General features: G+C 37.3%; 1 protein-coding gene across 2 annotated transcripts in view; it reads right to left on the reverse strand.

Moving 5' to 3' along the window:
- Positions 1–26854, reverse strand: part of ADCY8 (adenylate cyclase 8) — a 125140-nt gene that overhangs the window by 7080 nt on the left and 91206 nt on the right. For both annotated transcript variants that reach the window (XM_017825253.1, XM_017825252.1), the window contains 6 exons: positions 20808–21009; positions 17888–17977; positions 16312–16484; positions 13381–13462; positions 7677–7835; positions 3680–3826 (listed from right to left, as the gene is read on the reverse strand). In XM_017825253.1, the coding sequence (XP_017680742.1) occupies positions 3680–3826; positions 7677–7835; positions 13381–13462; positions 16312–16484; positions 17888–17977; positions 20808–21009 (853 nt within the window). The remainder of the gene's footprint in view (positions 1–3679; positions 3827–7676; positions 7836–13380; positions 13463–16311; positions 16485–17887; positions 17978–20807; positions 21010–26854) is intronic.

Here is a 26854-nt window from a genome sequence, read left to right on the forward strand (position 1 = left end):
GAAAAAAGGCAACGCAGAAAGAACCGTGTATTGCAGAATACACCATCTAAGGAGTCTTTCTGCTGTGCCTTTTGCATTCGGATATGTCTGTCACGTATTGGCCTCATAAGCCACCAGCGTGCCTGTAGCAAATGTGGATAGAGCCTTCCCAAATCTTCGTTCGCGAAGCTTAGCCATGATTTGCTGCATTTTAAATAGGCTGCTAATTTACCACAATAGTCCAGGGAACATTTTTAAACACTAGAATGTGATTTGTGCCTAAAAAGCTTGATGCTACAGTTCTTGCACAGCCAAGGTTGTAGGGAGCTCAGACCTGGGATAACATGTACAAGATAGTAAAAAAAAGAATATTCCAGGACATGGCACACAACTGAAGGGTAATCAAAGGAAATCTGAAAACAGGATCTAGTGTTCTGTTGAAACCTCTACTTGTGGCAACATAGTATATTAATACCTGTTGTCATATTCATTATGTAAATCACTGCAGGATAAAGAAAATGTGAGGAAAAAAACCCAACTGTGAACAAGAAAACTCCTATTAAAGCACAAATCCCAACTGTAACATTAAGAGACATAAATGATAGATTAAAAAGGCTAGAAAGAATATTACATTTTAAAAGAAATCCTTGAAGACTTGTGATTTCAGGAGAAATGCTCCAATGTTAATTTTTGGTCCAACTTCTCTAAGACTTTAGCCTTGTATGTGTCTTAAGGCTACAGTCATACGAAAAATAGGTAATTATAAAAGTAGATTTTTGATGTTCATGTTTGTTTGTTTTTGTCAGTCCAGAAACCAACACTTCCAATTCTGCCTCAGCTGAGAGGAAAACTGGATAACTTGGAAATGAAAAGATTTGTGAACCGTGAGGGAAAAACCCCTGAGAGGAGGCAGTCCTTTGAGAAGAGTCAACCACCTACTCTGCAAGATTGACTTTTGGACCATGTTCCCCCAGCTCCCTAAGAAACACCCAGTCACAACCTGACTGCTCCTTGGACACCTACCCCATGCAGTTTTCAGTGGTAGGTTCTGTTCCAACATTCACTATTTTTTGTTTGACTGGCTTTGTCCAACATAGATCCATTATGTGGAAAGCAAAATAACAGATCCAAACTGTAACCCCACTGTTTTGCAGTAACAAAAAAACCCCTCTAAACAGAAGAAATAAGATTTCCTTATTTTCCAGATTTCCTTCTTTTGCACCTATCACATTTTCCAAGCCAGAAACTTGTATTTTTTCAATTTGTTTCAATTTGTATTTTTGCCTCTCCTTTCATTCAGAAACATCATCCTGGCCCTATGGACAGACCATTCCTAATACTATTATCTCGGTGATGAAAAGAGGGGACTCGCAGTGTAGAATCTGATTTGAGCTTAGGAACTGAATTCAGTTGTCTAAACATGTATGTCTAGTGTGATCTAGAGCACACTTTTCTCCAAAACCTCCAACGGCTTGCTCTAGAACAACATGAGTTTTCCAGTAATGCAGCATGGCAGCTGAAATCCCGTGTTGTTTTCTCAAATCAGGATATGTAAATGGCACCAGGTGCCCATGTCTTACACTCCTGTGCTTTCTACATTACGGTATCTCTACAGAGGTGTTCACATGATGCTGAGGAACAAAGTTTTCCCATGGATCACAGACCTGTTCTGCTCTCAGTCTGCACATATGTATTTTGCTTCCTGGACTGTATCGAGACAGCAGAAAATCTTGGCAAGGAGCATAATGAAAAAAAGGAATAGCAACGTCATGTAGTGTCAGTCAATAGTTACATGGAAACGTTGATAGCCCTGAATGCCCAGAATGCCTTCTGATTCATTTTCCATGGGTATCATTACTCCCTTGAGTTACTTTTCTGGCATATCACCTTTCACATTGCTTAGGCAGAATAAACTAATGGCAAGACCATGCTGCAAGTAGGTTAGCAGTCAGCAGGGGATCACATAATTTCATTTAATACTCATACCAAGAACATACCTATTATTCAACAAAACATGTCTGGGACATAATACAGTCCCTAATTAGGTCCTTTATTAGTTACAGAGCCGGTGTTAGGGGCCTGAAAGTAATATTGCGTTAAGGTTTTGATGAAAACCTTTTCTTCAGTAATCGCTGCAGCAACAATGGAATTTTATTGTGAAGATTGCGTGAACGTGCATGACAAAATATCTTAATGGAAAGACTATTGCCATGAATTAATTTAAGTTTGAGCAGTAATCATTTTAATCAGATCTGGAAAGAAAAACAAAGCTATTAATCAAGAAGCATGCTGACAGCTGTGCAAGATCTTGGAGGTAAGAAGTGGGTATTTATATCCATAGGGAAAGCAGTGCAGGAGCTTAGCAGGTGACAGAGTTCTTTTCATAGGAGAATAATTTTGTTCTTTACTAAAATCCACAGGAATACATTCCCTGTGAATTCTTCTACTTCTCACTGATAGTTTTAGTATTGCACCAATTATAAGGATAAACTCTCAATTTCAGTGTCTCTCAGAGTTTGGTGATCTTAACCCTGGTTTTATGAGCAGCCACTCTGTGAACGTGCCCAGGATAAGGAGTCACAGACCAACGGTTCCACGTTTTCCCCTTCCCTGTTCCATCTAGACCATTCCAATCTGGAATCTCACTGATTCCAGACACAAAGGCAATCTCACTGATAAGTAGAGATGGTTCAAATTCTATTTCTACTACTCAGGAAGGTGAGGAGGGCTACACACTCCTGAAAACTGCTTGCAATGTATAGGTTAAAATTCCCTATGCCAGGTAATTTTGGCAGCATTTTTGCACCCTTCCTGGTTTTGAAGTTTTTCAAAGCTCTTCATTGGTCGATGCTTTGTCTCTTTTCTCAGTTCCTCTTGGGCTCGTTGCAAGGCTTGAAACCACCTGTCTAAGCTTCCTTACTAAATAGTTAGCAGAGTATGCAATACTTAGTATGCAAATTCCTCCTTACTTACCAGGTTTCCTTTACTTCCACCTAGCAATAGCTATATTGGGAATCTGACTCTTCTCCTGTTTATCTTATCCCTTCCTCAGCTCCTTTTCTGAAATTGCCTGGACAGGATACCTAAATAAATTCTTTTTCCTTTTTGTCTCCATTAAAAAAAATAAATTCCTTTCACCTCTGAATTCCTAAGTAAAACAAGCAGCTTTACTTCATTTACCTCTCTAAAATCCCTGACCAGACAATTTTCTTCAGTTAATATATCACCACCACCTTTCATTCTCTACCCAGCATTTGCTTCTGTGCTTCACATTTAACTTGGCACTATCTTACCTTTAGCATTCATTGAGTCCATTCAACCAATACCTTCAAACCAACATTTTTATCTGTTTGCTTTTAGACCACTATTTTCCAGAACTGCTGAAATATGTTCATTCTTATTTCTTCTACAGAACTAAGACATTTTCTTCTTCTAGTTACCCAGATCTGTGCTTTTACTTATGGATGTTTACACTCAAGTATTGCTTTCAGTCTCTATCTCACTAGGTCATTCAGACCAATGTTTGGCAAGATGAATGGCATAAAAACAAACCAGACAATTTTAATTGGAGCAAAAAAAAAAATCAGTCAATTATTGGAAGCAAAATAATTACTAAATTTGATAATTTAGGATGAGATATTTTATATTTTGGAACTCATTGTTTAAGCACTATCAGGTTTTCTCTAGTAGCTGGTATTACCTCATCAAAGTCTGCAATGATTTCATTCAGCAAGCGCAGACATTCTACTCCTTGGTTATTCATCTCAGTCTGGGAATAAAAGTCAGCAAATCCAGGAATAGAAGCAAACATCACACCAACAGCATCATAGGACTGAGAGTACAATTCCTAAAAGAACAATGAAGAATGATGAAGTGGTAACATAGGGAAAAAGTGTAATTAGCTGCAATTAAAATAGTTCTGTTACTTTCTCCATGCATAATACCTTAATATCTGATGTTGGCATTAGTGTATGAAGTGTTAGCCAAGTTCAACAGGATGAGGCTGACAGCTCTTATGTTTTTATTGCAGGTTGTATGCAGAGTTTGCCCTTTCTTTGAAAGCCTGCTCCTTCTGCTTCTCAGGTCAAGGGGCTACACCAGCAAAAATGAAATAGAAATTTCCCTTTTAATTTATAAGGGGAATGACTTGAAGAAATGAAGGATTCATTTGCAAGTATGAATACCAAATAACCGAACACTTAGACAAGTAAAAGAAACCTAATGTTTGCTATTTATTATTGTTTAAGTCTGTCTCAAACTTTTGTAATTGACAATATATTTATAAATTTATTTATTGACGGGGATAAGATGGGAGCACTTAAAATGTCTAATATGATGTCTTTATAAAAAATACTCTCAGTTACCACGTTTTCTGGTGGATAATTTGTACTTCAAACTACTGCAGCTCTTTACAAGTTTGTTTATTCACACGCTTCAGAGAGCCCTTACTATCTGGTAAACTGGGGTTCTTGTAAGGTAACTATGGAGCTCTTTGGTTGCCTGGCTCGGGGAGATGTTCCTGCTAGTAGGGTTTGAAAGGAGAGAGAAACAGAAGTGAGGGTGATAGTAGAGTTACTGGGGACAGAAAGCAGCTTATAAAGGATCAGTTACAGGAGGCTATTAGGACAAAGTATGCCCTGGAATAAGCTCCCACTTACATTATTCATATAATTCACTCTGGTACTGAGTAACAGATGGAGGGCTTTGTGCCATTACCTGTGTGAAAATGTGGACAGTTCTTCTCTGAACTAAACCTAATTTTTAGGAACAAATTAATTTCAACTTTAAAAATGCCAAGGGCAGAGCTTCACAGTAACTCCTGGTAAAATACCACTACCATATGCACTCTCCTTTGCTGATTTTTTTCAAAGATTCAACTTCCATAGTTTTACCCAATGGTGGACACTTCCATTTCTGTTTTGGGACTTTTCTCATGCCATTCTAACCTGAAGTACTTTTTTCTCAATGTTCTTGGTAGTGGCTTTAAAAAAATTTGGTGCTTTGGTCTTATATTAAAAAGATTTACTGTTGGTTGCCGTACACTTGATGTGAACACTTCAGGCTCTTTTTCTTCCTTCATTCTGCTTCTCCCTAGAAAAGCATCCTGAATCCCAGGCCTGCACTTTAATATGCCATTAATGCTGCTACTTAGCTGGGCTCTTTAACAAAATGTCCCACAATAAAAGTGGAGAAATTTTTCCAGTTTGCGAAGTCCCTGCAAAGCTTTGATTGAGAAAACACAATTGATTCCTTTCCTGCCCTTACACTGTCTTTCATGGAAGAAAATCTTCAGGGTGGTGGAGGCCACACTCTAAGGACACTCTTATTCTCTTTTGTGGGTATAGAGAAAGATAATACACAAATTAGTTTGTGGATGTTTATGGAAGATTTGACAATATGTGCTAGGAGAAGCACGGACACACTCAGGCATACTCTTTCCTCAGATCATGAAGATAGAAAACAACTGGCTGAGCCTTCAGCTGCTCTGGTTTTCTATTTTTGGTAAGAAGCATCAAGGCAGAAATAATACATCCATGAGAAAATGCTACAGTACACATTTGGGAATTCATTTTTTTGAGAGCAGAGAAATTAACTTAATGGCCAGACATGAACTGCAGGATTGATTGTACTGAAATCTGGTAGATGTTACAGTCTGCCAGTTCATGCATAAATCATCCACAAGTATAGTTACTCTGGAAATTGCCTTACAAAAAGCAGGGGTGGTGGAATTGAATTCAGTGGCAAATTACTGAAGCATCAGCAGTGAGCCATGGGGCATCTGCTTACTTCTGAAGATTATTATGCATATGACTGTATGTGAATGAAAGTGTAAGATAAAAAACTTATTTCCTGAAAATCCATAATGCAGATATGCCAGAATACACTCTTGGTTGGTGTCAGGGTCTGCTCCATTTGCAATGAAACATTTTAACCTTGTTGCTTTCACACATACATTTTCTCATGTGCAGAGCAGTGTTTTTATGGCAGTTTAATACCCACAGAGTGTAAAATTTCTCAAGAGATTGATTTCTAAAGTGCCTTTTCTTGTAGCTTCTCACTATGTCATCCTTCTCTAGGTGATACTTGAAATCAGAACACAATGATTCCTCATTGTGCAGTCTAATTTGTCTAGCTATGTCTATTTCCAAAATGTACAATCAGAAAATTGTGGCCTTGATGTCTTATTGCTGCATAATGAAAGATATGTCAGTTCTGGCAATGTGAATCTTGCAAAATACCTCCCCGTTTTCTAAAAGATTATTCCAACATTATGTGAGAATATTCCAGTTTTATCATACAGTAGACTTTATTTACAGATAATATTATAATATGCATTTGCCTTATTTCAAATAGGAAGTAAATGATTTACTGCTGCTTTCAGAAACAAATTCTGAACTTTCCTTCATACCTCTTCAAGCTTTGTCTTAGGAATATCCAGAGTCTCCTTTAACATGTTTTTCTTTGTGTACTGCAAACACTTTTTAGGAACATAGCCACAAACTATGTTTCTGAAATGGGTGTTTTGTTAACTGCCATAAAGAGGCAATTCAGGGGCAATATGAAATGGCAAAAATGTTCTCTTGTGTCTGAAGATACGAGAGCCTCAGGTCTGTTGCTGCCTGTTGCACAGATTACTTCCATAATCACCAGCAGGGCTCTAATAGTACTTCTGCAACACTGGGCTATTGTAAGTTTGCACAGACATTCTGTTAAATTCACATGTCATTTCTATGAATAATAGATCTTCATAGACTCATAGGTTAGAAAGGACTTCTGAATGTCATTTAATACAGTTTTCTTTCAAAGCAGGGCCAACTAGGTCAAGCCTTTCATGGCCTTCTTCAGTTGAGGGCTGATCTAGGCTCTATCTTCACAGAATCACAGGTTTGAATCACAAGTTTGAAGAGACCTCTGGAGGTCATCCAGTCCAACCCCCCACTGCCAAGGCATGGTCACCTAAAGCAGGTTACACAGGAATGCATCCGGTGGGTTTTGAATGTCTCCAGAGAGGGAGAATCCATAACCCCCCTGGGCAGCCTGTTCCAGTGCTCTGTCACCCTCAATGTAATGAAGTTCTCCCTCATGTTGTGGTGTAACTTCTTGTGTTTTAGGTAAGGCCATTGCTCCTCATCTTGTTGCTGGGCAGTACCATAAAGAGTCTGGCATCATCCTCTTGGCATCCACCTTTGAGATATTTATATACATTAATGAGATCCCCTCTCAGTCTTCTCCAGATTAAAGAGGCCCAGCTCCTGCAGTCTCTCATCATAAGAGAGATGCTCCAGACCTCTAATAATTTCTTCTCTATAAACACCCATTAGGTACTGAAAGACAAGAATGACATCGTCTTTCAGCATTTTGCTCTTAAAGTTGAACGATCCCAGATCTGTCAGATTCTCCTCATATGTCATGTGCCCCAATTCCCTAATCATCTTGGTGACTGTCTGCTAGACTTGCTCTACTAGATCCACATATTTCCTGCTGTTGAGTCTGAACATTGAAACATCAGTCCTGATGTGGCCCTAGAACCTTTATTTCAAAACATGAATTTTTTTTTTCAGTGTGAATCAGATACCAAATATTGGCAGTATTTGTGCAATAAAACCTATAGAGAACTAAGTTTCAACAATTTCCTAACAGATCTGCTTTTCTTTTACTAATTAAACAAAAATATCAGAAATAAAACTGACACATACTTCATTGTCTCGATCCTTCTCCAGGAAGTGACGGGCAACATGGCTGGGTAAAATATTCCGTAGCATGTTTTCATTGTGTTCCCTCAGCTCCTTCATTTCATTGATTTCTTCTTTTGCTTGTACACGCCACAAAAAATCCAACCTTGCTGTGTATTCAAGCTGTAGTTCCAGAAAGAAAAAAGAGACAAATATAAAGTAGAGATTGTGTTGTCATCCTGGCAGGCTGCTTGTGCTTCAAGCTTCAGTGCTGCTGAAGATCTTTGAAAGCATTTGATTTATTTGCCAGAAAAAGAGATTATTTCTTTGCCTTATGTACAGTGAGAGTCACAGAGCAATCTTGGGTAAAATAATAATTGTCATATGACCACTATGGTCAGTGGATAGAAAATGTCACAAAATTATTTTCCTTTTAAACACCTCTTTATTATTTAGATAATGGAGTCAGACAGGAGTTAAGGTATTGGCAGATATTGGTATTGACATGAAATAAATATGTTCCCCTTTTCATATGTGTTTTCAAATTAAGTGAGTTTCATGACAAAATAGGACAAGGGTAATTCTAAACAACTGGCAGAGATGTCCTTCTCAAGGATAAGTATCTTTCAGCAAAGCTATATATAACAGCCCATTGTACTTCCAAAGAGAACTTTCAGATCTGTGGCACCAAAATGACATAGTTATACTGTTGGGACACGCAGTTATTTTCAGCTTAAGTCTTCCAAAAAATAGTGGAAAACATGCTATTTGTCACCCCCTCAAATACTCTGTCCCTGATGTACTGTGGGACCAGAGCCTGCAATCACAGTTTAGTACACGCACAGTGGCAGTGCCTGATACCTTGCTACAAATTGAAGTTAAATGGTTTTCAGTGCTGTGTGTATGCAGAACAAAAGCTGTGCACCTCAGAGCTTATATATGCATACATATATATGCATTGTTTAGTTCTATGTATGTATATAGGTGCATATTCATATATATATGAATGGCAACTGTCTGCTAGCTGAAGCAGGGAATATGTCAAAACATCATGTTGCTTGCCTGAGAGGCACATGTGTGTCAGCAACATGGACAAGACCAACACTGCCAGAACTCTTGTGCTTCACACTGAAGAATAGTTTTAAGCAGATTTTAAGGCAGCTGACACTGTAGCTTGCACAAGATGTGACTTACTAAGATACAGCATTATTGAAAATGATGAAAATATTCCTACAGTCAGTAAACTGAAAGAGAAAATATATTCGTGAAGTTTGAGGTGCCCTAATACTAATAATACCCATCATAGAAACATATTATGCCAGCAAATAGATGAATTTTTACAATTTTGAGGGGCATCAAATGGTTTGTCAAGAGATGCTGGGATTAATGAATTTTTGGGGATATAATTCATGCACCAAACTGAAATAAAGGACAAACCTGCAGTGGGTGGGAGTGACTAAGAGGGGGTTCAGGCATTGTTTAGTGACTCATCTTGGTCACATTTTTAAGTCAGCAGCAGTGATGAATGGTAAACTCTTCAGAAGAAAATGCAAAGCACCTTGCAAGGGAGCTTATAGGTTGACTGTACTCCAGGGAGCTTTCTTTCCTAAAAGCTAAAAGTGACAGTGGCTTGATATAAACTTCCAAAGCCTGTATGCAACTTGGCAGTGATTTACTTGCCTCTGGGTGCTGTTAATATCTTTATAAACAGTCTCTTTTCTACTAATATGTTGATCTTCTATCTTGGGACCATTAATTCCCTTTATTAATGGCACCAAAAAAAACCAGTCAGGAAAAAGTACCTTTAAGCAAATTTTTCAATATTTTTCAGTTTCCTTCCCCCTTCCTTTTGTGCTAGAACACAGAGCTCATAGCAGATAACTGACTTTTATCTCTACCAACTAACTGAGAAGGGAACGTTGACTATAATTTTGCAAGTTCTAAAGGTATTTTACAGATTGACTTGAAACAGGAGCTGCCGGTGGATTCTGAGTACTTTGATGCTTCAAGATATTTAATGCTACTACAATAAGAGCTTTGCAAAAAATGGTGGTACAGTTTTTCACAGCTGCTCTACAGGGAAATGTCACATCTCTAAGCCTAGCTCAGAATAGCAGCAGCTAATCTTTACATTTTAGATAAAGTCATTCTGCTTATTTATGATCATATTGTAACATGAAATACTTTTCTTGCATCATCAGTGGACTACCAAGATGACACTGTCAGCTCAGAGATAAAGTTGTGCTACATATAAGGTTTAAAAATAGAAAATGTGAAGATACTTTGCTAAGTTCTTATATTTTCTAAGACTAACAAAATTATAGGGCTGAGTTTTGAGCTTCTTGTTTGGTTGTCTAAAGAAATATTCCTGGGCATAGTGGTGCCAATAAAAATGACTGCATCTTGAATCTCAAAATGTGTTTTCTTGCTCTATGAAACACCCCTAATTCCAATTGTGAGTGAAGAAAAAAGAAATGTATTACACAGGAAGCCTAACACTATGTCTACCACATGCTACACAACCCACCCACTCCGCAAACAATTGCTACAGGCAAGGAAAGCACAAGGTAAAAATCAGAGTTTGAGTGGCAGCACATTCTTCCTTAGAGGAGGAGAAAAGAGAATTTACATCCCAAAGGGACACTTTCAATGACCAAAAAAAATTTAACTCCAGATAAAACAAGCAAATATCCATTCTGAATGAATATAGAAAAGATAATGAAATAGAAGTCTGAATATGGAAAAGGTAATGAAAAATCTGAAGCATAATGCCAGAGTTAGGGATGTCTTCCTCTTTTTTCATCTGGAGCAATTTCCTCTTCACATTTCCTCATTTCACCTCTTTTTCACAAGGATGAAGGAGGTTCAGAGGATCATGCTTGTTTCAGATAAATTGCTGTGCAGAGAAGTCAGTCCTTCCTCCCTTCCACAAGGGTCTACAGAGTTAAGATACAGCCCCGACATCCACAGAGCTGTCTGTGCCTGCCTTGGCAAAGTTCATGTCTCTGTACCAAAGAGCCCCAGAAATGGGAGCAAACCAGTCAGTCAGTCAGTCAACACTTGCCTACACCAGAACACTCATAGATCTTGGTGTAGGCAAGATCTATGCTCAGATCTGCAACCTAAAAGAAACCAGAGAGGATTTTGCCCTCTCTTTCAAAAGGCCTTTTTTTAGTTCTGACTGGGGTGGAAGGAGAGGAAGGACTGAGTCTTCTGTGGGTAGTTTTATTCCCTCTTTCCAATTGTTAAAACCTCCTCTTTTAAAGCTGTGGCAGAAAGTTTTGCTCAGGGTTAAACTTTTTATGTTGTGTGTTTTCACTAGGGGTGAAATTCTAGTAGAGAAGACTGTATATGGTATTGTAGTTTGATAAGATTTCAAGGCATAGTTTATATTCCCACAAAGTATTCTACTTTAACTCATTAAAAAGACAAAGCAGTAAATGAACACATTTTACAACAGATTAGGTCTAACCTTAAAATTATCCACAACACTTCTGTGTGTTTTTTCTCAAGTTTAGTTTTCAGAAGCACTGCTGTAAATTATGCATTACTTGTGTTAAAAAAAGATGTGCTTCCAGATGAAACTGAATTTCTAATGGGGAATTAGTCTATAATGGCGTCTAACAGTAACACAAATACTTTTAATTATTAAAAGTATTCTTAAAAACCAGATCAGATTTTAAGAAAGCTCAAATAAGCTAATATCACACACATTTTTCTCTAATTTAATTTTCAATTTTGGGTGCAAAAGTTGGGATAAACTTTAAGTCACAATGGATAAAAAATGATAGGTAGTTATTTAGAAATTGAATGTCCATAAATTTAATCTTACAAAAAGGATCTTTTTTGGTAGATCCACCTAGAATGAGGCAAGTTTTAAACTATTCTACTTCAGAATACTTTTGGAGTTTGTGAGATGCAAAGCTGTGCTGGAGCACAGCTTTATTGGACTTACTGTGCTCCTCAGTTCACACTATTGAAGTGTTGAGGTTTTTTAATGTGTTCTGGAGGTAATTTTTATATATGCATTTAATTGGCAACTATACAGAGACCTTTAGGTTGACTTGTTAATAAGAAATTTACAGTACAAGGAAATTTTCCTGGACACTGCTGTTGGATACTGTTAAATTGATAGAGTGGCCTTATGAATGGTTTGGGAGAACATGAAGGAATTAGCACATCTCAGGGACTATTTCCAAGGGCAGTTTTAGTGCAGCCACCCTGTTTTATGAAATAAGAAAGATTAATTGAATGGAAAAGAACCTGTGCTCTGCTTACAGACCTCTGGGCTGGAAAATACTCTAAAACACCCCAGATCAGGCTTTTGTAGAAGACAGATGTTTACACCCAGAGTTGTGATCCTGAAGAGTATTGCCTGGATTTTGCCTAATTCTTTTTCTACCTAAACTCCTCTGGTGTTTCTTGGTACTTAAGCTGATTCCCAAGCTTGAGATTTGTATCTTGGCATATGGTAGGAATCACTGTGAATATTATAAGGCTTATCACAAATTTGGGATGTTCAGTTCTAATTTTCTCCATATTTTTCCCAAGTGGACTGTATGTTTTGTTTAAGAAATGTCACAGTACATTTCTTTCTGTCAAACTTAAATCTGGGCATGAAAAGCATTTAATCCCTTGCTTCTGCTACCTGCTCATTCCTCATTCCCTCAAAAAGAAGATAAAAAGGAGGGAAATTACTAGAATATTTAGGTGTTGCCTTCTTTTTGTTCTCCTGTGGAAGAAATGGAGGCCGTAAGTCCTGACACAACTTACAAAGTTGTTGTAATAAAGCTTATAATACTGTCTTATTCATCACAGAATTATTCCTTTCTTACTGCCTCACTCCAGGAGGATTGAGAAATGTTGGTATTAATCAGCCTAATGCTCTTGAGGGGAAAATCTTTAGGCAAGTTGGACAACGTCTAAAAGTTTGCTGCTTGCTTTAATACAATGGTGCTGTTTGCTTTATGTGAACTGAAACTGCCTCAAGTCACCATGTTTGACATTCAGCAGCCCAGAGCTTGAGAGCCAGAAATGCTGTGAAGAAAACACTCTGCTTTAGCTAGTTTTTACTCAATGCATTTTTTATTTTAAATCTAAATTTTTCATAATTCACTCTCCTGTGCACTGTGTATGGATTCCTGATATACCCAGTTTTTCAGTTCCTCCTCAAGGATATCAGTCCTAAAGGTCCAACATCCCCAAATCCTGATTATAGTCTAGGTGCATGTGAAAGGATTCTTGCAAGTGGTCCATGACACGAAGTAGTTAGTATTGGTGCTTAACTCAAATTTTATTTATTTCCTCAAGTCTGTTGCTTTTTCTTTATAAACATCCTAAGCTATTTCACAGGAGTTTTATTATTTACTGTTTATTAATCCCTTTCTATATTCTGGTTTTATGCTTACTCAAGTGCACTGAAACTGTCAGGTGCCTCCAGAATTACACGTCTAAAATAAATGACATCCCATTTCTTCCTTCAATTTCTATTATGAAATGCAATATAACTTGTGTATTGTTGAATATAATATCGCACATGTTCTTTAAAACTGGTAGGCAATGTCAGATGTGGTCTTTCTTTAATCAGATCCTGCATATGGTTTATTAAATTGTGAAAGGTCATCTGCTCAAGTGGATAAAAAGGCAGTTGGTATTTTGAAAGTAATTATTGCCGCATCCTGTAATTGCAAGGGATAGAGAGAATGGTTAAAGCAAATGTTTGCATTACCTGTTGACCATGATAGAATACAGCTAAAAGGAACATTGCCATCAGGAGTAAAGATGCCTCCTTTGTACCCAGGAAGTCTGTGCTGGAAAAAAAAATCCAAAGTAAAATACAGTTATTGATTTGTCAGTGCTGTAATTGTTCAGAATTTTCATTTCATAAGTCACTATGATAATTTTTGTTGTTCTTTAAAAAAATCCCCTGTATTTGAAAATTTAATTTAGCTGTAATTAGTTCAAGAGAACAGGAGTGTAACTGGAGTGCTCACTGTTTGGAGATGCATGCCTTAAATAACTAAACTGTAGCCTACAGGAGGTACACAGACGGTGATGAGCTTTCTCTTTCAAACGTGATGTGCAAGCTGTGTGTCAGTCAGTCTCTCCCTGGGAGCCATGAACACCACAGCCCCTGTGGAGTGCAGGAGGTAGGATCTTGGCAGGGAAAGGTTGAGGCTGGAGCTGGGAAAGGGAAACTTCCAGATTGTGAAAGTAAAAGCCCAGGAAATGAGCCTAGAGATAAAAGATGAACCCCAAGGCAGGAGATGAAATTAAACATTGTGAGAAAGATGACAGGAAGGAAGTGTGGCTTAAAAGGGAATCAAAACATTTGGAAACAGTAGTTAGGACTGGTTTTACTGAGCCACAAAGAGGAGAGCAGAGAAGAGCTGTCTGCCTGTGACAGGGGAAGTAAAGGAAACCTTTGCAGACTGTGAGGAAGCAAAGAAGATGTACCAGGAAGGTACTGGCTGTATGAAATCTGTATGAAGTCACTTAGGTGCTCTGTGTGGAGCATGAAGAAAGTGTGACAAAATACGGTGAAAGAGGTGAAAGGGGTTCAAAGCAATAACAGGGGCTTCCAAATAAATATGGAGAGAAATTACAGATTAAAAAAATGAAGAAAATATCTCTGTATGTAAAATTTTTTTTAAAAAGCATGTTTCCCATGGGAAGAGATATAAATGAAGAGGATTGGAAAATGGTAGAGCCAACCTTATAGTAAAAATAAGGATAAAGAAATAAATTTGGAGGAAAATTGAACATGGATACTTGGCAATTACTTTGTTGAAGAGAGTTGAGAAAAAATGAGGAAATTGTTAAGAAGTGCTTAAAGCCCAAATATTTGAAAAAAGTTAATAAATAAGTAAATGAGAACCAGAAGTTGGAAGACACTTTGGGACACTCTTTAGTCTACCTTGAGATTTAAGAACAAAGCAAACTCCAGATGCTGAATCCATTTTCCATAGTAATTTTGAAAAAAAGTATCAGGTGATATTTGTCAGAGAAGGACTCCTATGACAGAGAAATAAAAGAGAGAAAGAGCAGAACTTGATGGAGACTAAACCAAAAGGAAACTTTCTTGCTAGAGAGCTAATTGAACTGACTTTGTGGTCCTAATGAAGAATTTACTGTGAGGAAATGTGCTGCTGAGTCATCAGTATAGAGCAAAAGACAAGCAGGAAACATCCTTGTCATCTGCAAATATGTTGGAATTCAAATGTTTCCCATTTTGAAGTTGCCTGAAATACAACCTCAAAAAGAATACATTCCAAAAAGACCCCTTGTACAGTGGCTAAAGGCAACAGCTTTAAAGGTCTTAGTTATGAACTTTCCTGTTATGGCATGTTGTGGTGATGTAGCTTTAGCCACAACAGCTAAATGAGTTTTGGAGGGAGTTGCAATCCCCTTTATTCAACTGATTGGTATAGATTAAAAAAAAAAAAAGTTTCTGGGCACACAGCCTTGAGCCTCATGCTCCCTAATGTCAGAGCTGAAGTCCACATCCTTGACTTGAGAGTGGAGCATCTCAGCTGATTTCCCTGTACCGTAGGCTGTTGGCTACTCCAGAGGATATCCCTGTCTCTTTCTTACTCTTCTATGTAACAGTCACTGGAGAGTTTCGCTGACACAGAGAATAGAGACTACTCTGAATTCTCCTAGATTTTCACACAAAAATGTGTTCCTGATTAAGGACAATTATCATGATTTCTACTTCTAGTAATTTAGCCAAAATATTGCTTGTTGCCATTTGTCATAATTAGCTGGGGTCTGCTGTGAATATGTAATATGTCTGTAGAAGGATAACTAGCATTAGAAAAAGGAACTGCAACACCAAATTTTTAGTACCTAGCTACTGTCAGAAGCTAGTAGGGAAAGATATGCATGCAGAGCCTTACTCTGTGTAAAGATGTGGCTGTTGCGAGAACTAATTGCACAAATCCATGCTTTTCTGCCGTTCTGAGGATCTTCGTCTGGCACGCACTTAAAAGCATGAGCAACTGCAATACTAAACTGGTCAAGTATCAAAGACTGAAGAAGTGTCTCTGAATGAGCTAAATCACTGCTGCTCTAGATTCAGTTATTGCAACACTTATTGCACCTCTAACTCTGCAAATTATTGTGTCTCTTCTGTTCTCCTCTTCAACTCCTCTTGCTGGGAAGGAAGCCTGGAAGGAGGAGTCTGTCCTTCGAACACTCTCCTACAAAACAGAATCATCCCTGTGTTCCTTATATCTCTCACAACTGCACATTATAGATTGGATTTTATTCAATTAAACCCCTGCCCCCTAAAAAATCAATTATTCACTCCTGTTTGCTTAAATTGAAATGAAAGTTTTTATCAGTATCTCTGGAGCTTTCAAGAGTAGAAGCAACCAGTGTGTATGCACTGCAATATGTATTTTTAATCAGCATTGATAGACTATAGGAAACATAAAAGACAAACCCTGTTCAATATTTAACTGTCCTCATGAAATGAACATTTTAATAAAAAGGCTTGAGAAAGAATCACATGATAAATCATTTTGAATTAGTCATTTCCTCTTGCGGCCATCACTCCATATTTAATATGGGGCTACCCAGTACACATATACTCTGGCAAGACTTGAGCCATTGCCTTGTGAAAAAGCAGTTCCTAAAGGGAGCTGTGAACACTTACTCTCCATTGTGGTTAAAGTTGTCATATTGCAGAAAAAGGGAGGCATAAATGGTCTCAGTCAGCAGAGAATAGATCGCAATCATGATGAGAAGCACTGCCAGCTTCAGGACAGAGTTGAGACGGAGAAAGACTGCACAAGTCACCATTGCCAGCACGCCAGTGAAGACAAAATACTGAACAGAAAACAACGCTGTTTACTTTTGGTGATCAGTGACTATATATTTTCATAAGTATCTACATAAATAATTAAGTGATATGAAGTATAGAAAAATTGCTTTGTATTTCATTGCTCAGCTAGGTACTCTCAGGGTCCAGGGCACTTTGAAAATAAGGGTTTTGCTAAAATAGAATGTGAAATTACAAATTCTGTATTTTGCATGGCACCTCCATGTCAACAGAAATCCTTCTCTGTGCCTTTATGGCATTTTCATTTAATTATGGGGGAAATGGCATTCTCCATAATTAAAAGAGGGAAAGGACAGATGCTGCATGCAGTAGTTTCCTAATGAAAAGTCAACAGAGAGAAAGAAATTTATATTCCTCTGTATTCTGACTGTATTCTGAACTTCCACAAGACCCACATTAATCAGGATGGGAGAATCATATTCCTACTTTAATTCTTTTCCCATGCTTCTTGAAGAGTACAAAAAGCCACAGATTTGGGGTTTTTTTTGTTTGTTTGTTTGGGTTTTTTTTGTTGGGTTTTTTGTGGTTTTTTTTTTTTTTAATATTAAATATTGCATGTTTAGCTTGGTTATTTTACTCTCTTAAAATGCCTGGAAGTTTTACTCATATCTCATTTTCTAATCTCTTAATTGTCTCATTCTTTCTCAGTGATTAGTCATCTGTCAAATGCAATCCATGCAGCTGATACTGGATAAAGAGAGACAATCATGGTCATGAGCTGTTCGGATTTAAAATAGCAACATCACCACCCACAGCCCAAATGTAGTTTAAATTACCTCCTATCACACAGCTTTAGGAGAGATAGTATTCATTTTTCTGAGTACAGTTTTTCTTTAGTACAGTTCCTCTGTAGGAAAGTCTGCATCCCTGCTGTTTAGAGCATACTGCTGGCAGTATCATGACACTGCCATATGACTTTCTAAGTAACATACTTCTCTTATCTACACATGACTAATCCATTCATTTTGTTGCCTGCTTGCTCATCTTAGAGATGATTACTTTTTTTTTGCTCCTAAAGCAAACTTAAATAACCGCAGCAGACTGACTGTTGGGTTTGCCATGTAAGAAATGTTGCTCTCCATTAGATTCATACAACGTCGGTACTGTGTTTTATTGCAATTGAATTGCTGAATGTATTTCCAGCATAAAGGTTCTGTTTGAAGTTCAAAGGTTGAATCTTGGTTGTAATGCCCCATTAGATCATAAGATTAACTCCTTCTGTAACCAGCCTCTGCTTTTGCTATCAGCATATGGATAGATGGAAATGTTCAGCTTCACAGCGTTGAGGCCCCTGACTCCACCAGCAGTACACATCACCCATTCCAGATAATGGTTGCCATAAAACCTTTGTGGATCCATGCCTCAGATTCAAAGGTACCCTCAGAAATACCTCAGGACAGGAACAGATGTCCGTAAAAGAAGCAGATGAATTGAACGTCTGGTTCTTCAGGGCTATTGGTTTGTCAAAATCACACCATAGCTGTGAAGAAATAAAACAAAATCAGGGCTATAACGTGCACTGGTGACTAATTGCTTGTGTGGCTGGCTGGGTTCAGGGATGGAACTGGCTGACCTGCTGCTCTTCATGCCAGCTCCCTGACTGGCACCAAGGACTGACTAAATGGACAATAAGAAGACATACTGTGGCAGTGAAATGGAGGGGGGAGCTATTCATGCTACAGGCATTCGGTATCTGAATAGCATCCCTATGCTCTCTTGCAAAGTGGAAAGATAAGCTCCACTGGGAGTTTCAGAAAACTGATGTTGGACTCTTAAAAATTGCTCTCTCAAAATACTTAGACTTTGCCATAAACAACAGTGAAATTCTTTAATTGGGAGCATAAAATCAAATTGCATGAGTGCCCTTGTCTGCAAGCAGTTTTCTTCTGCTACGTTGCTATGTTATCCTTCTGGGTGTGGGACATCTATCCTTCATTTCTATGGCATGATGCAGAATCGGTTGTACCAAAACATAATGTGGTCCCAGAACACCAACTGAGATGCTTAGAATGCAAGGGAATGAAATCATTCATGATTCAATGGTTTGATAATACAATACTGCCTTTTGCTGTTATGACCTACATTCATTTTAATGGTACTTCCAACACAGTGTATTAAACATAAACAAAATATCAGTGTTGAGCTGTAACGCAGTACACTCTTAGAACACAGGAAAAAAATCATTAATCGTGTCATATTTTGACTGTTAAAGCAGATGGAGTCTCCTGTTACATATATTAATCCAATCTGGATGTTTATACTAGGTCATTTCATCAACCTGGTATGTACAAGCTAGTTCACTGGTCTTTTTTTTCCAACACAACTAGAGAATTTGCTTAATGAGGGTCAATTTCTTATAATTAAATTCTAACTAATTTTGAACTTGGAACTATTTTGTTTGTTCTTTCAGCAGTTCAGTCACCTCTGCAATACAGTATTATTACCTAGGCTGGCTGTGCAATCTTCCGTGACACTGGATAGCTAATGGTACCTTCTGACAGTTTATGAGGTGTACAGCACCTCTCTGCAGGGCAGAGAATCCTCAGAACCACTACAGGTGTTTTTTCAAAAACCTTTCTTGGTCAGAAACTTTATTTCAATTTTATAACAATAAGAATGCACTTGATGTAAAGAACTGCAAGACTCATTGCTCCCCTGGTAAAACCAAAGCCTCATGGCTCCCGCTAGAAAGCTTCTGAGTCTTTGACCCCTCCAACCAGCTGCAATTGAATTCAGTGGACACAAGCAGCTGCAAGGCTGAGGTGCATTACCTATTCTTAAATACATGCATGTCCCTCCAGAAAAAAAGCCATTATTGTAGCAGAATTTTGACTTATTAAACTAATGAGGTTATAAGAATGTTGTGATTTCCTGTGGAGGTCAGGACTCAGTGGCTCAAGTCATTGATGGTCTAAATATATGACAATAAATGTAACTGTTTACTGCTTTATAGAAACCCACTGGTATGGCAGTAAAAACTATTACTTTTCTTTTGACTGTTTTTGGGTTAGGCATCCCAGAAGATTGCACAATCTTAAAAAAAAAACACAAATCAAGGGAAAATCTTGTTATCACGTATCCATAGCATATTGGTCTGTTAGAGATCACCTTGTTTCAACAGTAAGATTAATTCTACCAAAACCTTTCCTGGAAAATATGTGTTAAAATATGATTTAAAAACCTCTAAATTCTATAACACTCCTTAGTGATCTTTACTGTAATGTACCACCGTCCTTGTCTACAGGAAGTTTTCAGCCCCACTGAACTTCCTGTCTTTACCGTATTTATATTTTCTCTGTAAGGACAGAAATCAGTGGCTGCATTCTTCTCTCTCTGACTAACTCTCCTATCAATGACTGCATGGCATCACTAAAGAACACAGACAGCTACTGAGTCCTCACATATTGGCCACCTGAATTAAATTGTGGAAAAATGACAACACTAGAGCATAATAAAATCTCATGTCTGTTAGCAAAAGCCAAGGCAAACCCCTGAAATATCAGACCTCATCATACTTACTCCAATGATATAATAATAATTATTTTTAATTATGTTAGGATAATTATTGTTGCTGTTGTGTTGTCCGAGTTGCTACTGTTATTACTGTCACTAAATGTATTCCTGGTCTCATTTAGAAGGAATGAAATATTTATAAAGAATAATGTTCAGATGAAAAAGCACTGCTACATCCATAACCAGAAGATGCCCAACAAGAGGAAAGAGTGATGAAAATGTTACTTTTAATCTATCAGTGAGACATTTACCACATTCTTGGCTCAGATATCAGCACCTGCCAGGTTGTCTGACATTATAATCTGCCTGATTTATGCAAAGATCTCTCTTGTTGCTGAATACATCAGGATAATCAGGGCTCTATTGGAGTTTTTTAAATTATTATTTTAGTAATTGTTTTAATTTTTCTTTTAGTAATCTAATTAATGGGAGAACTGTGAGATAATCTGAAAACTTCTGAGAAGAGGAATTTAATAACCATAAGCATTACTTGACAGTCTTTAAAAAGTATAACAGAATGCCAGAAAATTGCAAATGGTTCACAAGGGTGGATAGAAAGTAGAAAAAAGGTTTTAAAAATAGATGATCCTCATGAGGGAGAAATAATTAAATATTTCAGAAATACATAGGTTAAACAATGGATTGAATTTCCTGAAGCTGTGATACTTTACCATTTTTTTTATTATCTAAATCATAGCTGGTTTATAGACACATTAGTTAACAAGTCCTGTAGCAAGCTTAATAATTCATAAATCATCTTTTCCTGTATAATATTCCTTGGTTCCCTGTAAGCTTACAATATTGATGATGGCTCCAAGAAAATTAATCAGAATGGATGCAAATATAATGACATTCCTTGCCAGGTAGGTCTCATTAATCCAGCAGCAAGTTTTCCGGAGCATTAAGGGTAAACATTTGTAATCCTCTGCTGTAGTGATCAGCACAAGAGCGGAGTGCAGCATTATCAGAATAGAAAACTGAATGACCATGGGTATCACCCTAGGAAAAAAAAAGAATCCAGCATTAAACCTCAACACAATGCTACTGCTAATAAAAATAAATGTGTAAACAGGTAAGACTAGGAAATATCAGTTGTCATAAATCTGAGACAATTAATCTCAGAAAAAAACCCAGAGAGAACAAACTTTTGTTCATGTTGCCTTTACTTCACATGGTTTCTTGCTGAGAAACTGTTGTTGGACAAACAAGCCAGGGAAATAAATCATTGCCAGTGCCTATATGTGTCTATGTAGAGTCCAAATGTCAGGAATGTTCTTTCTTTTGGTACACAGTTGTCTCTTAAGTTTTTTTCAGAGCAGTTCTATTGAGCCTGTAGGATCCTGATGCCACGTTTGTATGATCTGGTTCCACTCAGACTAGTTTGGGGGCAGTTTAGTATAGTATTGTTTTCTATGCATCACATCACAGGTCTCTAAACTCATACTGAGGGTCATATTCTCTAAAGTGAGTACAGTAATGCAGCCTGTTTTCTGGAGTAAGTCAGGATATAATAATTGCAGAAATGCAAGATTCTTCTAATTTTAATTAATAATGGGTCAACTGCAGATAAGAATCTCATTGGTTTCCAAAAAAAGCAAAAGAACTCATCTACTGTTTTCATGGTAGCCTTTCAAAATACAAAGCATATGAAAAAGTATTCTATAATCCAAGTGTTTAAATAAAACCTGTTGCTTGGCATACCTTATAAACTTTGTTCTTGTATATGTGATCTTTAATCAAGAATTGATAAGTGCATTTGCAAAATAGTTCAATGTCTTTGAACGTACCATTAAACCCAATAATATCTTCCAACCTAACTGTCATCTTATTTTTCTAAATTTATTCCTTTTTCTTGCCTGAATATGGGACCTGAAGTCAATCAACTATCCTATGTGGTTGGAAAATGCAGTAAATTGTTTTACTTTGCTGAGTAGAAAGCACTCAGCACTTCACAAGTTTCTGTGTCCCATTTGTGCCAGTCACTGTCTTTCTTTGTCTCTTTTCCCAAAGATCAAATCCATGCAAAATAAAAGTAACTAACTCCACTGCTCCTACAAACCTCTCCCCTCCTCACTCTACTTTTCCTGGCGTTTTTGCTATAAGGAGAATGATTAACCTTGAGGCTTTGAATTAAGTAATTAAAATTTCTAGTAACCTAATTGTATATGTGCCAGTACTCTACAGTGATTTAATCACAATGTCTCACAGAAAAAAGTCTTCGAAAGTGGACTGTCAGGGTGCTCCAGAGAGACTTCTGCACTTCCAGGCTGTACTCTCTCATTAATACTTCTGTAAATGTGTTTTGTCTTACTGAAAACATGAAGTTTTAGATTTTGCTACAGATCACCTATCCCTCTTCTCTTTGAGTAGGGTGTACAGCTATTTGTACACTTGTGCCCTACAGTAAAACAAATTTAGGAGTATAAAGTGGAAATAGAAGTGAAAACATCAACACAGCTCTTTTGTCATTTTTCAGTAGGTCAGTCAGGTCCACTCCCCAAAACTGAATAGACTTTATCTCAAAATACCTGAAACTCTCCTCAATTTCAGGATATTCGAATTTGGGGTTAGAAGAGAAAATTCTAAACTCGTACAGATCAGAATTCAGGTCTATGGTTTGAGCCTTTTAACTTCAGCTTTCACTCTATAAAGTTTCACCATAGTGTAACAGATATGTGGCCAAGGAGAAAAGGAAACCAGACTGATTTAATGGCAGGAGAGGATACATGGACATAGCAGGACAAGTTTGAGAATAAATCTGTGTTGGAACTGGCATTTCTTAGCTCTGGCCATGTTTGTAACTAATGATTAGAGTACAGAATATTTGCACTAAGGAGACACCAAAGTTGCACTGGGTATTTTGTGTGAAAACTGTAATTACATCTTCCTCACAGTACTGATGTTAGTAGAAAATAACTTGAGAAAACAGGCAAAATTAAAATTTTTATATTCAAAAGCAACTTTTTTTTAAAAAAAAGTAGGCATAAGTCAGTGCATATATGGGGAAATGTTGGTCATGTTGGGAGAAAAATAACATAGGAGGCATATTTTTCAAAATGAGATTTAAGTGCAGAACTGTACTCCTGTATATGTTAGCCTGCTTAATTTTGAACATTAGCTTTAAAAGAATGTTCTGATTTTTAATGTCCTAATTCAGCTGTTATTATAGAAATTCAGGTACATTTAATCTGTTGGTCTTAAAGACTATATTTGCTTAAAAATGATTCCTTTCTGATAGTCCAAACAGACAATACCTCCTTTAAAGTGTCAGGGTGGAATAATATGCAATTTGCTCCAAATGTTTTTGTCTATCACCTACTAAAATTAATCAAGCTAACACAGAACTATGATCAAAGTATAAGATTTTGTAAACAAAATGCAAGACTCAAAATAATTTACAGTAATGCAGCTATGGCTTATATGTATAGCTACTCTCAAAACATCAGAACAAATGAAATTTGTAATGTAGGAGTCCAGAAAAGAAAATATGATAAAAAGATAACAGATAGAAAACAAGTCTATTGCTGACAGAGAGTTTTTCATTTGGAAAATGTCTGAACTGCCATAAGTAAGATATATATGGATAAAAATATATTTTTGCATAGTACTAAACTATATTTTAAACATATTGAAATAAAATGTGAAAAATATCAATATGGAACTTCTGTTCCCAGATTAATTGAAATTACATGAATTACACATTAACTTTCATTGAGAGCTTCCATGTGGTAATATTAGCTTTGACGCTGTTCTGATGATGTACCATTGGTATGTAAAGTTTTCTTCACTTTGGTCAGCATTTCACTCCAACAAGATTTGTCAAAGTTTTATGTGTGATTTGAATACAGGACACTCCAGTTGCTCCCTAAAATGTCCCATGCTCTCCAGCAGCTTACCCGGAAGTAAAGTTTGCTTTTGAGAGAAGGAACGACATATGCAGCAAAACCAAACTGTATTATAAAAGAAAGAGTGAAGAATGAAGAAACAAAGTTTGGAGCAGGAGAAACAGATTTCATCACATGCAACTAAAAGTTTTGAGGGAAGATTCTCAGGACTTGCTGAAAGTTCCAAAGTTACCAAAAAGAGACACAATGCAATGATGTCTTGAGAGCAGCTTCTGACTATGAAAATACACAGGAATCATATAGAATGGTTTGGGTTGGAAGGGACCTTCAAGATCATTTAGTTCCAACTCCCCTGCTGTGGTCAAGGACCACTAGACCAGGTTGCTCAAAGCTCCATCCAGCCTGGCCTTGAACATTTATAAGGATGGGAGATCCACAACCTCTCTGGGAAACTTGTTCCCATGCCTCATCACCCTCCCAGTAAAGAATTTATTCCTGATATCCAATCTAATTCTACCTTCTTTCAGTTTGAAGCCATCCCCCCTTGTCCTATCGCTACATGCCCTTGTAAAAAGTCCCTTTCTTATGGGTACTGGAAGGTCCTGAAGGGTCTCCCTGGAATCTTCTCCAGGCTGAACAACCTCAACTATCTCAGCCTGTCTTAATAGGGAGGTGCTCCAGCCCTCTGAAAGATGAGGGAATGACAGCCAATAAATCCGGAGAAAAGTTGGACAATATGTTCATGGAGAACTAGTCAAGGGAGTCAAGAGAGCTCAACAAGAGAGCCGTATAGTTTAGATTACAATTCACCTCAGTGCACAGCAGTCTCTTAGATTTATGCAGATAGAAGTCATCTTGACACTGTTTGACCCATTCTCCAGTGGCTATTCTTTGAACCCGGGTTATAGACACTGCACTGACAGACAGTGATGTGAGATCAATTCCTTCAGTCTCCCATGGTACAGCAGCATTTTGCAACAACCTTCCTGCTTTACAAAGCCAGATGACTGAGAACTGATTTGGAACTGATAGTTTCTAACTATATCTGAGATATATATAGACAGTCTATATATGCAGATGTAGCTTACCAGTTCTGCTGACCTAGCCTGACCGAGCTCTAAATGAAACCAAATTAAGGCCTTGAAAAAGATTAGGATCAAGCCTCAAGAGATCAGGCCTGAGGACACTAAACATGAGTTCTTCTCTTAGATTGCCCAACTCTATATAAGAGCCATGCTTTTGAATTAAGGTACTATAAAGGGATCATCTACAGACCTAAATCTGGGATATAAATCTGAAATTCAGTGTAAATACCTCAGATGCTTGAGAAACTGTGGTCTTTTATTTGTTCACAATAAATAGATAGGCAACAAGAATTCTTCCACTGTAGCTGTTCAATGGAAGATTAATGTTTTTGTCTCTTGTTTAAGCCTGCTCGATGTAAAGACAAGACTGAAGTTGGTGCACTGTGACCTCCTAGATGACCAATCCAGTATCTGTGCAAAGATATTGGCAGTATGCTGATAGGATCAAGTACTGTAGAACATATAGACAAGATTAGAGGAATTGGAACAAAAAAACATAATACTCTTCTGTCCGTGAACTTCTATCAGAACCAGGACACCTGGGTTGGATTCCCCCTTCATTCAAGATGAGATTCAAGACCAAATGGTTTTCTTTTTAGGGGTTCCCTTATTGCCAGGATAAGTGAAGTTTGAAATGAGCTTTTGCCTTCTCTCTTCATGTACAGTCTTAAAGCAAGACTTGAACTAGAAGGAAAAATTATGTAAAGCAGACGATGCAGGTGTTTAAATGAACAACAGTTTGAAGTGTGTTTTTCCTCCCCTCACAAGAATAACCCAGTAAAAAACTGACAGAAATAAGAGTAGTTCAGCAGTCTACTCTAGTATGATCTATGGTCCTTATGAGCATATAAAAAGTTCATTGCAGGAAATGAATGAAACTCCCAGGCCTCTCAGATGGAGCAGATGAATCACTGCAAGGTTGGCAATTTAACATAATGGTTTTGTAGAGGATAATTAGAGTAGAAATATGGCATTAATTTATCTCACTTAGAGTAATTTACCCAACTCAATATTTCAAAGAATGAAAACTATTGTAAAGATTTTTAAATTCAGTGATGTCTCTGCCCTGTCAGCGAAAAAGTACAAATGGATCAAATGTTTATCCTTAAAGAGATAGATGTAAGCTGAGATAAAATTCTGAAACTCCCATACAGAGTAGATTTCCTTCTGTTGAAATGTGATTCCCTTGTTTAACACACAAACTAAGACAAGCTACCTGGGAAACTCCCTGAAGAACTTTAGTAAGATATGTTTTATGATGATTTAAATAATGTTTTCTTTCACCAAATTTTCAGAAATCACCAAAAGACTCAGCTCAAAGAAATATTCTCACATCTACTTAAGCAAATACAAAATTTCATCCTTGTTCAACAGAAATCTGAAGCATTCACTGAAGAACTCTTACATGTGAATTATAGTTAGTTGTTTCACAGAAATTATTTCCATGCTACTTTACTTCACTGATATCTAGCAGAGATATAACATATGATCATGCAGTTATCTGAAAGACTCTCTGAATCCAAATCTTGTCTTACTTTCTGCTGGTTGGTTCATTTGTTCATACCTTGAATTGCTTTTAAAACTGGAACTGAGGAAATTTGAACTTCCAGATTATTTTCTCATTCAATATGTTTAAGCATATTGAAACTTTCTCATCAAAAACTCCTATCCTGCTATTTTAGGGTTGCTCATCTGTTGACAGGCATGCTTTTTAAAAGCTGAAACATATTTTTTGAAGCAGAGTATCAGAATTTGAAAAATCAAGACCAAAATTTGCCTTCTTAAGCCTTCTCAGTGATCTTCAGCTCCTGGCAGAACATTAGGACTGCCATAAAACACCCATAGGGCTCCAAAATTTCTTTCACAAAAGGGAGAGTGGTAAATATCCTTTCCCTAAATATCTTCCCTGGTTCC

Source organism: Lepidothrix coronata, unplaced genomic scaffold (assembly GCF_001604755.1).
Source record: "Lepidothrix coronata isolate B3197 unplaced genomic scaffold, Lepidothrix_coronata-1.0 Scaffold117, whole genome shotgun sequence".
In the NCBI taxonomy this organism is placed as follows: Eukaryota; Metazoa; Chordata; class Aves; order Passeriformes; family Pipridae; genus Lepidothrix; species Lepidothrix coronata.